The 14,355-nt window shown below is 56.2% G+C and overlaps 1 protein-coding gene across 6 annotated transcripts in view; it reads left to right on the plus strand.

The window, feature by feature from the left end:
- HDAC7 (histone deacetylase 7) overlaps positions 1-14,355 on the plus strand; it is a 71,389-nt gene that overhangs the window by 9,811 nt on the left and 47,223 nt on the right. The window contains exon 1 of one of the 6 annotated variants that reach the window (XM_072031923.1): positions 1,850-1,931. The exons of 3 other annotated variants lie outside the window; for them this stretch is intronic. In XM_072031923.1, the coding sequence (XP_071888024.1) occupies positions 1,865-1,931 (67 nt within the window). In that variant the 5' untranslated portion in view covers positions 1,850-1,864. Of the gene's footprint in view, positions 1-1,849; positions 1,932-3,995; positions 4,030-11,554; positions 11,741-14,355 lie in introns of those variants that run through there. 2 more of the 6 variants (XM_038172558.2, XM_038172559.2) reach the window with 2 other exon arrangements.

A 14,355-nucleotide genomic window follows, 5' to 3' on the forward strand; every position in this document is an offset into this window, starting at 1 on the left:
TGCTGTGGCTCCTCTTTGGCCCCACTGTAAATTAGGACAGGCATTTCGGTGCCTTCCTGCCCTGCCCATGTGCTGCAATAACTGTGGTGGTGGTGGCACGGCAGGTCCTGCTGGGGTGGGCACGACCCAGGGGGGTCTGTGGAGTTTGGGGTTGGTGCGTGGCTGCCCCTGTGCATCACCCAGCGATGCCCCAACGGGCCGTGCCCTTACACCCCGTGCTATCACACCATCTCTTGATGGCAATCCAGGCATCAGATCACATTTTTAGGGGGTTACAGGCTCATCTTGGCCACAGGCCCCCATTTCTGTCACCCTCTGCCTGGTGCCAGCCTCCCTGGGGCGATGCAGACCCCGTGGGACACGCGTTTGGGGTCACCTCGGGCTGGGTGTTGTGCACAGGGGCAGCAGCACGCAAAGTGGCGAATCGCTCCGTTGTAGGGTTTCTGAGGTTGCCTTGGCAGATGCCTCGGCTCAGCCCCACGGGGAGGGAGGATGGGGCTGAAACCATCCCCCATTTCCAGCCTGTCCCCTCTTACACCCCACATCCCCCCCAGCATCCCATCCCTGCACACCCCCAGTAATACATCTGCACGTGAGGATGCTGCCGGGATTTGGGAACCCTTTTCCCATGATGAAAGCATTTTGGAGGAGGGATGGAGCCGGACCCCGTGCCAGCAGCCCCCCAGGGTGCAGGATCTGGGCCGTGCCCGGGCTGGGCTGGGGGCTGAGTTAATCGAGGGCATTTTTTCACAGCCGATGCCTCGCTCGTGGAAGCGGCGGCGGCTTCCTGTTTGACTCACACCTGACAGCCCTGCTGAATAAGTCGGGGCCTCTCGCGCTTGCAGCAACTGAATGGGGCTGTTTACAATTAGAGAACATGGGATTCCCAGAAAGAGGCTCAGACCGGACATCCTGAAGCGAAATACCCCAGGCGTCACCGGCTAAAAATAACCGGAGCAGAACAGTCACCAAACAACCAGCGTGCTAGCACCGGCCCTGGAGCAGGGCTCTCACGTATCCCATGGCACTGGGGGGGTGCACTGAAACCTTTCCTGTCCTCCCCTCTCGGTTTTTCTGGCTGTAACGTGGTGCTCCTGAGTGGCTGCAGTGATTTCTCTTTGTTTGTGGATGGGGGGATATAAACACAGCACGGTTTGGCCAGCAGGGGCTGGTGGGAAGCAGCTCAGTGCGCCGATGAGCTGGGGGAGCGCACAGGACCCCCCATTTTCGGGTGCAGGGATGCTGCTCCATGTTCCCAAGCTGGGTCCTGCCGTGCTCTCCCACTTACACCCCCCGAGAAAACCAGTGCCCCATAATTTCCAGCCCATCTCCAGGTCAGGAAGGTGCTGAGGGAGGGGGGTCCCCAAATGGGGACACGGCGCTGGTGGCACCAACCTCGCTGAGAGGAGCCCGAGGGCTCAGCCCAGCAGCCGGGCAGTCCGGTCAGCCTCTCCCTAACAGAGATTTCAGAAGAGACAAGCTCCGTTAAAAGGCACTTACGCAACCGGTTGCTATTAGAGGAAGTTTCTCTGTAACCCCAGGCAGTTAGTGGTTGATTTATGTCCTACAGCTTTAGATTTTACAAGTTGCAGGGGAGTTGCATAAGAAGAAAATTTGACCTTATACTTCTTACAAGTTTTTTTTTTTTTTTTTCTTCTCTGCTCAGGGACATCTTTCATCCGCCTCTCACGTGCCTGGTATTTTGGCGAGGAGAGAGGAGGAAAATTGTACAGCTCAGCTCATCCTATGTGCGTGTGGACGTGTCCGTGCCATCTGTGTGCTGGCGGTGCCGGTGGCAGACGGGGGTCCGGAGCTCGTCCTCCCAGGGCAGCTGGCTCTTGGACTTGTGGCTTTCACTATTGAGATGTCAAAGAGCGAATCCCCAAGTTCTAGGGGACTGGATTTGGCTCTTCCTGAGCTTTATCCTATGGGTTTGTGCCTTTTCCTGGCTAATTTTATCCCCCCCCCCCCAAAAATCCCGGAGGCTGCGCTGTGTGGCTGTGCAGCAGGGCGGACAGCAGGGCTGGAGCTTGGGGGGGATCAGGACCACAGCTTGGACACTTTGCAGCCTTTTTGATCCCATCCTACAGGATCAGGGGGAATCCCACAGGGTCGGGGCTCCTGGTGGTTGGGGGAAGCTCGAGGCTTTCACTGCAGCCAATTCACTGGGTTTGCTGCCCTAAAGGGAGCATAAATTGGGGCCGTTTCCTGCTTTTTCTGCAGCAGGAAAATAACCCTTTCCCCCCTCAATGCTTAGCTCAATTCCTGAGTTATTCATGCCTTTCCTTCAAGCATTACGGAGACGTGGCAGGGCATTAAACATCTCCGAGGGGTCTGGGAGCTCTCTGGCACCCAGGACAGGTAAATTGGATGCTACCCACGGTGGCTGGAGGGAATTCCCCTCGGTCAGGCTGGACACAGCCCTTGGGGATTTCCTTGTGGGGTGCAGCACGGTCCCCTCTGGCATTTCCCCTGCAGCAGGCACGGTGGATGCCGTGTGTGCCCTCGATTGCTTCTGCTCCTGACGTGCTCCGAGCTACAGCCGGTGCCTTTGGCTCTTAAGCAATGAATGCAGCAGCAGGGAACACGCTGTGTGGGGGTTGCTGAGGACGATTTGGGACTTTTTAACTCCACGGAGATGGGGTAGATGGATCCCCAGGGATCGTTTCCAGTCCCATGGCCCGTCCCAGGTGACTGCTGTCACTTCATGGGGCTGAATTCGTGTCAAGGCAGCGGAGGCAGGCAGAAGTCTTCTGCCTCATGGAAACTTCACTCGGGCTCTCTCCTCATTTGCCATTTGCCTGTCTCCTAAAATAGCAGTTGCTTAAACGAAAAGCACACATTAGTGACTTGCGAACAGAAGGACAATTACAGGGAGGAAAAACTAATTTCCCCCAGCGTCGTGGGGGAAAGACACTGCTGCATTGTCTGAGTCCTTCCCAGCAGAATAACCGGTCCAGGTTCTCTGCCCCCGGCTATTTTTGATGGCGAGAGTTTGTGAACTCTCTTGTTCTCGGCCTCCTCGGAGTCCCACCGTGGGCTGCCTCCCTGCCGAAACCTCCCGGCCTCCCCGTCGACATGCAAAAAGCTTCGTTTGCTTGGGGGCTGACCCGGCTCCTCCATCTGCTCTCGAGCAGCGCAGGAACGGAGCCGCGCGCTGGCAGGGGCACCGGTGGAAGCAGCCAGCTCTGAGTAAATATTGCTGGAGGGACAGGCTGCCAAGCACGGGGAAGACAATATCGGTGCTCTGAGATGCTGAGCGAGGAGCTGGGGCCGTTCCTGCTTTTGTTGCAGGCTCCCCGGGTGCTCCCTGTGCTCGGGCAGAGGCTCGCCCTGCTTGCAGAAGCGGCGGCTCCTTCGCTTTTCTCTGCCCCAGGAATTGGGACCGGCCCTTCGTTCAAGTGGGTGTCCGCTGCCATTTGGAAATCTCAGCTTTGGGTTGTTAATTCTCAAAGGGAGGGACTTTTCCCTTCCTGGGCGAGTGTGGGTGGCTCCGAAGCTGCTCCAATTTTAGGCTTTCTGCGCCACCCGGCAGCTCTAAAACCGGGCATCCTGCTGCATCTGCTCCCGGGATATTCACTGCCCGGGAATCCCCGGGTGACCAATTATGCCAGTGGGAACGTTCATGGAAACAGGCCATTTTCAGCGAGGGCTCAAAGCGTTTTCAAAAGGTTGGTAGAGTCCCAAGAGCTCCTGGCAGCTTCACTTTATTTTGAAACCGGTTGGCCCCCAGCTGGGTGTGAGAGTAAAATGAAAGGATGCGAGATAAACCCACTTGTGCGAGAGAGTGAGCCTCTGCCCGAGGCAGCGCAGCATCAGAGGTCGTCATTCTGAAACCGAGCATGGAAACTGCACTGAGAAGAAAGCTAGAGAGCAGGGCTCGGGCTCCTCGCCACACACGGTGCAGACCACACTAAAGAGCTGCTCTGCTTGGGGACTGTCACATGCACTGGGGTGAAAGAGAGACAAAGCCAAAGGGCAGCAGGCAGCTCTCCGCTCGGGCCGGGCAGATGAGCGCCGACAACAAAGGTACTCTCGTCCAACCCATCTTCTCTGCTTAAACGCGTCTCCGGGCTTTCTTTCTCCTCCACTCTTTGTTGAACGTCTCCCGTGTTCCTCTGGCTGCCGTCATCGCTGCGAGCGGGGTTTCAGCCGTGCCCCGACCTAGGGAGGAGGCGTGGAGGTGGAGGGCAAAGGATGGCGAGGCATGGAGGAGAGGAGGCTCCAGGTGGTTTTTAAAGCCTGCGTTTGCGCCCTGCTTACTGCCGAGCAAGCTGCCAGCATGCCCAAGAGCCTGGGGAGCGTTTATCGGGAGACACGGTCGGTCTGTGCCCCCGGCACCGGGTGACCTGTACCCTACCCGTTCCTTCGCCCTGCTCCTGCACATCCTCCCCAGGAACGCGCAGGGAGTGAGGGATTTCTTGTCCAGCCGACCCGTTTTGGTGTAGCCTGTGCCGTGCTATGACCACCCTCGCTCAGATGTCCCCAGGTCCCCTCCGTCACCACTGCCGGTGCTTTGAGCAGCCGGGGGATGCTCTGGCAGGCGAGCCGTAGCAGGGTGCTTCACCCAGAGGATTTCCTGGGTCCCTGCAGGCAGGAGGGGAGCGCAGGCAGGGCAGGCAGCCCTTGCTCACATTCAACATATGCAGGGCAGTTTCTCACCGTGTAACCCCATAAAATCTCCTAGCAGGCGGGGATGACTCCCCTCTTTTACGCAGCAAAGGCTGCACTGCTTTGGCTTTGAGTTTTCCCTTTGCCTCGTATCCTAGCGAGGTAAAACGGAGTGCAGGCTCTCGCGGGACACCAGCACTCCCCATTTTCCAGGCCAGATGCTCACTTTCAGGTCATCACCTTCAAAGCACGAAGCTCTCCGTGCTGCTCCTCGAGACCCCCTTGTCTGCACAGCACCGTGGTGCTGTGCAACCCACGGCACGGGTGGCTTTATCCAACGTGGGCTCTCCGGACACTATCTTTGTGCTGTTAAACCATCAGGATACCCAACGGCTGCAGCATTTCCTTACACCACATCTGCCTCCATCTCACAGAGCCCTGGACCAAGGGGCTGGAGCCAGGAGGTGGGGAGCATCCCCCCTTTTTTCTCCATCCCAAGGCAGCGCAGCTCCCCTCTCTTCTCACTCCACCCCCCCTCCCCTGCTTTATTTTTGTCAAAAGTTTGGGAAATCACATCAAGATAGAAAAGCACATGTCATGACACCATGGTTAGAAGGAGGGAAGCTGTGATGGAAGAACTTCTTGAGGTTCGTCCTACCTCAAAAGTGCTGAAACTGGTGTAACGTTCCCACAGCCCAGCCTGGGAATTTCCAACTAAAACCAACTTGTTTGATTTCCCTGGGCTGTTGAAAGCTCTGAGCACATGCTCAGGGTGCTCTAGAGCTTTCAAAAGCACAGCACAAGTTGGGAAAAGTGCTGCTTTTAAAGTATCGTGACCCTTAAAGCTAAATCTCATGATCTAAGTGCATCTGATGTGGCTTTTGGATGGTTGGCCTTAGCACAGCAGGGGTGTTTCAAGCGCCACGTCTCTTGGTTTTGTGGGGGATAGCGAGGAGGGAAGGAGAGGGAGAGGATCCAACAGCAAGGAAAACGGAGCCCTACACGTGATGGGAGGTCTTTGGGAAGCAGGGAAGAAAGGGAAGGAACATTGTAGACATCATAAAGAAGGAGAGTTTTCAATCCCAGGTTCCTACAGCTCCTCCCAAGCCAAGGAAACTCCTTCAGGGCCATTCTCTGCAGCTGGAGCCAGCACCAGCTGGTCGTGTTTGTGCAAATTGGGTTTGATTAGAGTCACTTGGCCAGGAGCTGATGAAATATCTGCAGCAGGTCCTCTCCTCTCAGATGTGCTCCTTCGTCTGCTAATTTTCTCTTGCTTTGTTAATGCTTCACCAAGAACGGGCTCTGGTTTGGGGCTGGTTTTTCTCCCTGCATACAGCAGTGAGGCCAAGCGAGGAGAGCAGCAGAGATGCTCGTGAGCAGGTGCTGCCCTGGTCCAAGAAGACTGCAGGTTTTAAGGAAAGCTGCGAGAAAAAATGAGAGGAAGGTAACTGCTTAAAAATCTGAGCATCAGTGATGCTGCCCTCAGAGGGAGGAAAACTGCAAAAAAAGCAGAATTTACATACTCCTCATGCTGAAGAGGTTTAATTTGCAGAGGCACAGCAACGTGTGGAGGCTGGGCTGTTGTTTTTAATGTTATTTAGGCCGTTTTGCTTGTCAAAGCAGAGTGAGGAAGCAAAGCGGCTAAAATTTATGCTGCACAAACTGGGTTGTTTTTATCAGGGGTGCCTGTGAGTTCTGTATTAAAACCTGGGAGATTCCTACTGCTGGGGTGGAAAGAAGGGAAGGGCTGGCTGCTTCTTGATGGGCTGAAACCCCCGTGGGGCAGAGAAAGCTGCTCTGGGGCTGAGAATTGACTTAGAGCTGGTGTTAGGCAAAAAAAAAGAAAACGTGAAAAGACACAGATGTGAGAAATGCGAGCTCCTCTGGTGGCAGTTTTGGAATTTTATGCGCAGGCTGTGTTCACCTCGTCTTCCTCTGCGTTTCCTGGGAAATAATGACATGATGCTGGGGGGTGAATTGTGCTGCCTGCTCAGAAAAAGCATCCAGCTCCTCGCCCTGCAGCCGCAGGCAGAGCCAAACCTCTGTAGAAATGACAGAGGATGAGCCACGTCTTGTTAGGAGTCTGGGGGGGGCTTTTTATACCCAAACAGGATGGCTCCCAACAGATTACTTTGAATCTGAAGTGTGAGTAATCGCGCAGTCATGGGGATGGCGAGGTTACAATTGTTAAGAGGAAGCCTTGAAAATTGTCAAGAGTTGCGTTCAAAGCTCACACGAGGGCAGAACCCATGTAACAGGGACCACAATGTGCCGAAACGTTGCTCAATGAAACCTCAAACGAGACTGCTTCATTGTACGAGCCCTGGTTTTTAAAAATAGCTCTGCTGAAAGCGCTCGAGTCCATGGCGAGCGACTGCAGCAGAGGAAGGTGGGAGAGAGAACCCGTGCAGAGCGTTTTGGATGGGGCAGGGTCTTCTCCTGCTTGGTTTTGGGAGAGGTGAAAGAAATCTTCAGCTCTCAGCGAGAGGAGGTGGAGAGGAAAGGGACCCTGAGTCAAAGCTGAAGAGGCCACCGAGGGCTGGCAGCGGGCTGCGACCCGGCACCGCTGCCCAGGTTGGGATCTCCTGGTGCCCTTCCACCGTTGTGTTGTCCCATAAGGGAACAACAGCCCCAGAAAGGGTTGGTGTGAATGCTGAGGAGCTTTTTTGGGGGATCCAGCTGATGTCTGTCCCCAGGAGACCTCGTAGCCATCTGGCTGTGATGCCTCTCCCGCAGCATCCTTCCTCTGAACTTACCCCCCCCCTCCCTCGTTAGATAAAACCCATCGGAGTTATTGGCTCCATCTCAAAGATGCCATCAACCGCAATCAAAGCCACGGCTTAGCCAGCAAAGCGTTAAAGTCTCTCCCGGAAACTCTCCGAGAGAGGAAGGGAGCTGGCCAGAGGCAGCCTTGGGCCCCTGCCAGCCGCTGCCGCGCAGCCTGGGCCGTCCCCTGGCCACCTCCCTGCCAGCCCCGGCTGGGGACACGCACGTCATGGGTTGTCCCCTCGCTTTTTTGGGGCACGAGTGGTGCTGGGGGGCTCGTTTGGATGTCCCCTGCTGGCATCTGTCTCTGTCCTACCCCTGTCCTCCGGGGGTTTTTGGCAGTGCCCGCGGAGCACTTGGTGTCGCCGCACCCAGCGGTCACAGCGGGGCCTTGGGGGGGTCTGGGGGGGACATTGCTGGGAAGAACAACCACCAGAAGCACTCAGCGGGGTGGTGGATGTGGGCAGTGGTGTGGGGAAGTCTGAACATGCTGCCTGTGGCACAGAGCAGTGGGTATTTCCCTCTCGTCTCCTCCAAACCCCAGAGATGAGCCTGCCACGGGCCGGTGCTCAGTGGGTTCCGGGGAGCTCACTGGCAATGGGACGGATGCAGGAGCATCATTTGGGGGGCTGCAGATGCTGAAAAAGCAGATGCCCCCCCTGCCATCCAGGTCAGCACATCAGGGATGCCCTCTTGGTGCTCCTCATCCTGGGAGCAAGGTGACAGCATCACCCTGGGGACATGGATGGGAGGAGCGCAGAGGATGGAGGAGCACCGAGGAGCAGCCTCTGTGGACCAGAGGTGCTGGATTTGAGCCTGGGGGGGGGGGTCCAGGTGTGTGGTGGGTCCCCGATTGCTGGGGGCTGCTCTCCTCTGGCCGTCTCCATCGCAAGGGTGAGTTAAACTCGCCCAGCCTTTGGGTGAGTTACGAGCAGAAGCCACCAGGACTGGCCTCTTCCTGAGGATGGCCTGATTGTGGGTAGGATGTGGCTGCTCGGCCGCCTTTGGGTGCATCCTTGCCCGGGGGTTTTAGGCAGCTGCGTCCCCACAACTCCTTTGTATTCGCCTTTTTGGTCGTCTTCTGCTCTTTGAGTGCTGCGCAGTTGTCGGAGGCCAGCTTGGGTTCCTCTGCGGCTTTCAGAAGCGCTGAAACCCCACACCTCCTGTTTGGGGAACGGCGCTGAGCTCAAAGAGCGAGCAGTGACCCCAAAAACACAGCGCTCGCCTCAGTGGCCGTGTTCAGAAATGCGAGTCCAGCAGCTCTGTCGGATTTGTCCGTGATAAATTTTGCTGTCAGACCTTTGGGGACAGCAGAGGGGGAGAAGAGAAGGGGAGCTGGTGCCCAAAGCGACCTCCCTTGGGTAAAACAACCACTGGGGTACCCGGGTGTCAGGAGCCCCTGGGTTTATTTTCCTCCCTGGATCAGACCCTTCTCTTCTTCTTCTCTGCCATGAGCACTGGATATTTCTGAGCCGTCTGTGGGGACGGCTGCACATGTGTCTGGGTCCACCTGGTGGCACTGTGTCTGCCCCAAGTGCTGCAGGTGAGGCCTGACCTGCTTTGGGAAGATGCTTTGGGATCCTCAGAGGAGGTTGGTGCAGGTGCCAGTGATGCCCTGGGTCCCTGCACTGCACGGCTGATCCCATAGCTGGCTTTGTCTCAAGCAGGAGGCCCCTAGCTGCTGCTTCCATCCCAAATTTTTTGGTGATCCCTCAACAACCCTCTGGTTTTCCAAGTCCTCTCTGACAGGAGACCTTCCACCCTCTGCCTCCTCTCCACGGCACTTGCCTCTCATGCAGGACATCCATGCCCTGTTCTCCTTTTCTCTCACCTGGGGACTCTTTGGGGTGCTGAGCTCCTTGCATTCTCAGCGAGCTCCAGGCATGACCCAACCCTTTCCACGTCGCCCGTCTGCGCTGCCGACACGTTCGCTGGTGAATCGGCACCAAGGAGCCGAGCGTCGCCTCCAGCCTCAGCCGGCGGGCTGGGAGCTGAGATCATAGCTTGCTGGGTGGAAAGATTTACTAGCATGGTCATTCCTGGTGTGTTTTCTGAGCCTTTTTGAAAGGGGAAGAAAAAAAATCCACCTTCCCCTGCAGACCCGCCTCGTCTGGTGCTGTGGCTGCTTTGCTGAGTCTGGGGATGGCTCAGTGGCCATCCAGGTAGACCATGGCCAGGGTTGAGGACACGGTGGTTGCCATCACAAAGCTCCAAAACAGATTTGGCCCTTCCAGTCTGAAGAACCTCCCGGTGTTCCCCGTATCAAGGCGGGGTGAGCTTCGTGTTGTTATTAATAGGAGAACAGGAATTTGGGAATTGATTCCAGCTGTCGAACTGATGGAGAAAGGACAGTGTCCCCTGGATGGGTTGTGCCATCCCTTAAATGCTCCTCGTATCTTATTGAGCTGAGCTCATCCCCGTTTGAATCTTGCCCTGCTGTTGTTGCACAAAGACCCTTCTGCGTGGAGAACCTTCCCCTGGAGGCACGCTGCGCTCTTCAGCCTCTCAAAGCACAGCAGGACGTACAGACACCACACCTTTACCGAGCTGTGGGATGTTTCACCACCCTGTAGGGCTGTGCTGCATCTCCAAACAGGAGATGTGGGGTTTTGGTGTTTTCAGGAGCCCCCCGAGCCTCGTGTGCTGCAGGATCACCGCCCTGCTCTGCCCAGGAGCAAGAATTGCACACGGGCGCATGCTGCAGGTTGCAGTTGGCTGGTGTAAAAGGGAGAAAACCTGTACCTGGCTTCTTTTGCTCTTGGTTTCCCAGCCACAAGAGCAGCCCAGAGCCTGCTTTGCTTGCAGCGTTTCCCCCTGTGTGTTACGGACACCGGGGGCTGCCCTGGTGCTTTCAGAGCTGTGCCAGGCTTCGGAGGAGCCACGCGCGCAGATCTGATGGTGGGACTTTCCCGAGGGCAAGAATTTCTCTCACCTACCTTTAGACACCTTCACCTGAGCGGCACTTCAAAACCAACGGAGAGAAAGAGCTTTTCTAGGGCATGAGTCACGCGGGCTCTTTGGGAGCTGCGCCGTACCTGCTCTGCCCAGGGATTTCACAGGTGGTTTTTTCGCTTGCGGTGCCACGTGAAGTTGTGCGCCTGGATCCCCCCAGTTGTGTTTTCTATCAGCTCACCCATGGCAAGCCGCTAGCTTGAAATCAGTATTTCCTTTCCCTAACGGGCTTGGTGAGAAAATCCCAACTGCCTGGGTTGAGGCAGGTTAAGGAACGGTGGCTGCCAAGCTGAAGTGAAGCCAGGTGGCTGTACCCAGGGGATGAGGCGGAGCTGTCATTTTGCACCCTGTAGTCAAAGATTTGGTTCATATATCTGAAGGTTTTGGCCCCAAAACCCACCCTGAGGGCAGAAAGCCACTTTTTTTGCTTTAAATGCATGAGGGGACCCAGATCTGGGTGCTGGACCCCAATGTGGGGCTGCAGCTTGTGATGCCAACGTGCCCAGCAGCTCCGAGCGCTGCCAGACGCTTTTGTTCATTCTCCTGGTGTTTAGGAAAACACGGTTTTGCCGGCTATTATTTCTTTATCTGGATACAACCCCTCTGGGCATTTGGAAGGGAAATAAACAATTTCCAGCTACTCAGGTGGTGACATTTGTAAACCGTGCCGCAACCTCACATGGCCCCTTTCTGGGAGGCAGTTTGGTTCGAGCTTCTCTAATGGAAAAAGCAAGGAACAACAGGTAGAGGCTGCTGAAAACATGCAGGGGGATTATGTGTGGTTGCCACGTTAGGCTTGTTTTTAAGGATATATTAAGAGGAAAAAGAGAAAGGGGGATTGGGCGGTGCCTTGCTTTGCAGAGGGTGTGCGGTGAGGTGCCCGCTGGGGTGCCTCTGTGCGTGCACAACCCTGGGGTGAGGAGTCGTGGTGAGGAAGGGGCTTGAAATGGGAGGTGAGGATTTATTTGGCAGGCGGCTGCGGGGCAGAGAGCAAAGCCAACAATTCTTGCATTTGCTGCCAGAGTCAGGAGAGGGCGTGCGGCGCAGGGCTGCGGCTGTTTGCTACAGAAATATTTAGTCAACTCACAGGCTGTTTCGAAAGCTAAATTGAGAGCTGCTCCGGCTCCTTCCCCAGCCCATTGTTGTGGTTTTACAATCACATTTTCCTGTTTTTAAAACAAATGTTTTTCTCTCCCCCGGGGCTGTACGAAAGACCCACGAGAGCAGCAGGGGAAGCCGGCGGCCGGGCTGCCAGCGGGGCTGGGCTGAGCACGCATCGCCCCTCTCCTCGAATTGCCCCTCGCTTTGCGCAACGCCGCCAACACCGGGAGGGCAGAAGCGTGGCTGTTTTCGGGCGATGGTTCCTCTTTGCCGTGCTGCGGTTTCATGCTCAGCAGAAGGACGGCTGAAGGTATTTTTGTAGGTTTTATTCAAGGAGTGTCTATTTAAAACAAACCTCCGGGTTGCCAAGTTGTCATTCTTCAGTTAAAAGAGCAGGCGGAACACGGGGCTGGTGGGGACGTGGTGTGGCTGAGCAAAGCCCTGCAGGGCTGCGGGGGGTTTGGGTGGCCGGGGGACCCCCGAGGGTCCTCAGATCCCAAGCCCTGGCTGAGGTGGGGTAGGGGATTTGGACCCTGTAGCATCTGTAATGGTGCTGCCAGGCAAGGGTCTGTGGAGGAGAAAAGTGATTTATTGTATGGGTACCTAGTTCCTGTATGCACCTAGTCTGTGTTTTGCATTTAAATGTGAATACTTTGACATTCACTGAATGGAAGTAGAGGGGTTTGATTCTGAGCAGGAGTGGGGTCACCGTCACCTGCGCTCAGCGAGCTCCTGCTACAGCCCAGAGAGGCCAAAATATCCCCAAACCAAGCACAACCCCATTTTCTCCTGTTAAGCAGGAGAAACCTTCAATTTTTCTCATTTTCTCACCCCAGCTACGGGGATTCAACTGGTCCCTGATGGGTGCTGGTGGCGGGTGCCCCAGATAGCACCAGCTTAGCAAGCGATCCCCAGCTTGCACGCGGCCCTGCCGGTGCCAGCAGCAGCCAGGCGTTTGCCTGGTCTCTCCACACCCCACGGAAACGCAGGGGTGCTGCTGGTTCCCAGGGCTCTGCCGAGGAGAGCCCTGTGCCAGCAGAAAGCTGGCCGCAGCCCAGGTTCCCAGCCCAGCACCGTAAAACGGGGTGGGTCGGGGCGCCGGGCGCACGTCACAGGACGCTGTGCTCCAGCGAGTGTTCCCTTGGCTGATCCAAAGCCCTCGTCATCGGCTCGCTGCAGCCACCACCTCCTGATTTTGGAGGCGTCCCCGCTCGCAGCGGGGCAGGGAGGCTGAAGGTGTGGGAAGGGGAGTGCTGCAGCCCCTACAGCCCTTGGGGACACCCCCCAGATGAAAGCGGGGCTGCCCGTGGTCCCGATGCTGATCCTCAGTGCTCTTCTGCACCCCTTGGTTTCCCCACCTCTGCTCCCCTGTGCACGGCTCCATGTGCTCATCTCCACAGCTCCTGCTGTGCCCCCAGCACTGGGGACATCCCCAGCTTTATCCTCGCCTTTTCCAGCGTGCTGAGCCCGGTCACATCCAGCTGCCCAGCTCAGTGGGGAGCCACCACCGCCGCCCACCCTCCTTCAGGACCTTCTTTGGGCTCCGGGTGCTGCAGGTGAAGAGCTGGGGCGAGCCCAGGCAGCGGCTTCGGCTCCTTTGTTGGCGGGTGGAGGGTTGCACAACGCGTGGGGTGAAGCGTGTTCATCTCCTCCGATGAAAATAGCTCGGTTCTTTCACAACTGCCAGCGGGTCCTGCACAGGTCCCCCCTTGCCCAGCCGCAGCAGAGAGCCCTGGCCTCTCTGGCAGTGGTCTCCAAGGGAGGAGAGATGTAAGAAGGGGAAGTGGTGCCTGCTTTCCAGGCTAAAAATATCGCCCGCGCTTCCAAAATAATCTTGGTTGAGCGATTGCCATTAACCCCGTGCTCCGGGGCTGCCAGCTGGGTGGGTTCTCCAGTGATTCGGGGTGGGAGGAGGTCTTGGTGGGACCCTCCTGCTGCTGGAGGTGGGTTGTGCTCCTCCGCCACGGGTAATTTCTGCACGAGGTGGGACCAGGAGAAGGCAGGCTTGGATGTGGGAAGGGGACGGGAGTCCCAATTGCTCCTCACTGCCCTCCTCTGCTCGCTGGAGCACCTGGAGGAGAAGCAGGGCTGAGAGCTGGGGGAGCCGTTTGCTCAGAAACCCCAGGAGCAGCTTCAGCCCTTTGCATTTCCAAAATGCAAAAATGAAAAAATTAAATCACGAATTTCAAAGCCAAATTCAAAGACCTCTAAAACTCCTGATTTTTTTTTTTTTTTCCCAGCCCACCCCAAACCTGACCTTTTTGTTTGGGTTGATCTGGAAGAGAAAAGCATCAGCTCCTGAGCCTTTGGGAAGGATGAATTTAGGAGAATTTGGGGTACTGCACAGCAAAAAGGGCTAGAAGGGGAGAATGAAACCCTTTTTCCTGCTGCTGCTGAACTTAAATCCTAAAGAAAGGTCCAAATTAATCGCAGTTCTGATTGGCTTTGCTGAGCGATATGCAAATTTATGCAGAGTGGGGCTTGCTGGGACTTCCATCGTGAAGTTATTGCGCGTTCTCAGAATGAGCTGGTAGTCATAAAAATGTTGCAGTGGCAATTTTGGTGTCATTTAGGGCTCAGGGGGCATGTTACCATGCTCCGCAGGCTGCGTGGGGTGAGCCCAGGGTGGACCCGAAATGCAGAGCACCCGGTTTAGCAGCTGGGTGCTGTCTGAGGGTCACGCATCTCCTCCGAGGGATTTTCCCAAGCGTTTTCCAAGGTAAAACTGTAAAGAAATGAACTTTCAAAAGTTTGGAAATGACCGGGAAGGACAAGGCAAGCGAGAAGAAACCCAGCATCAATGAGAGGGGAAAGGGAAAACCCCAGAGGTGAGATTCACGGCGAGCAGCTGCAGCTTGAGCCTCCCAGCTTCAGAGCGCACCGAAAATAACCGCTCGCTAACCGGGGCTTACAACTGGGTGCCAG

The sequence above is a fragment of the Anas platyrhynchos genome, chromosome 34 (assembly GCF_047663525.1).
Source record: "Anas platyrhynchos isolate ZD024472 breed Pekin duck chromosome 34, IASCAAS_PekinDuck_T2T, whole genome shotgun sequence".
Classification (NCBI taxonomy): domain Eukaryota; kingdom Metazoa; phylum Chordata; class Aves; order Anseriformes; family Anatidae; genus Anas; species Anas platyrhynchos.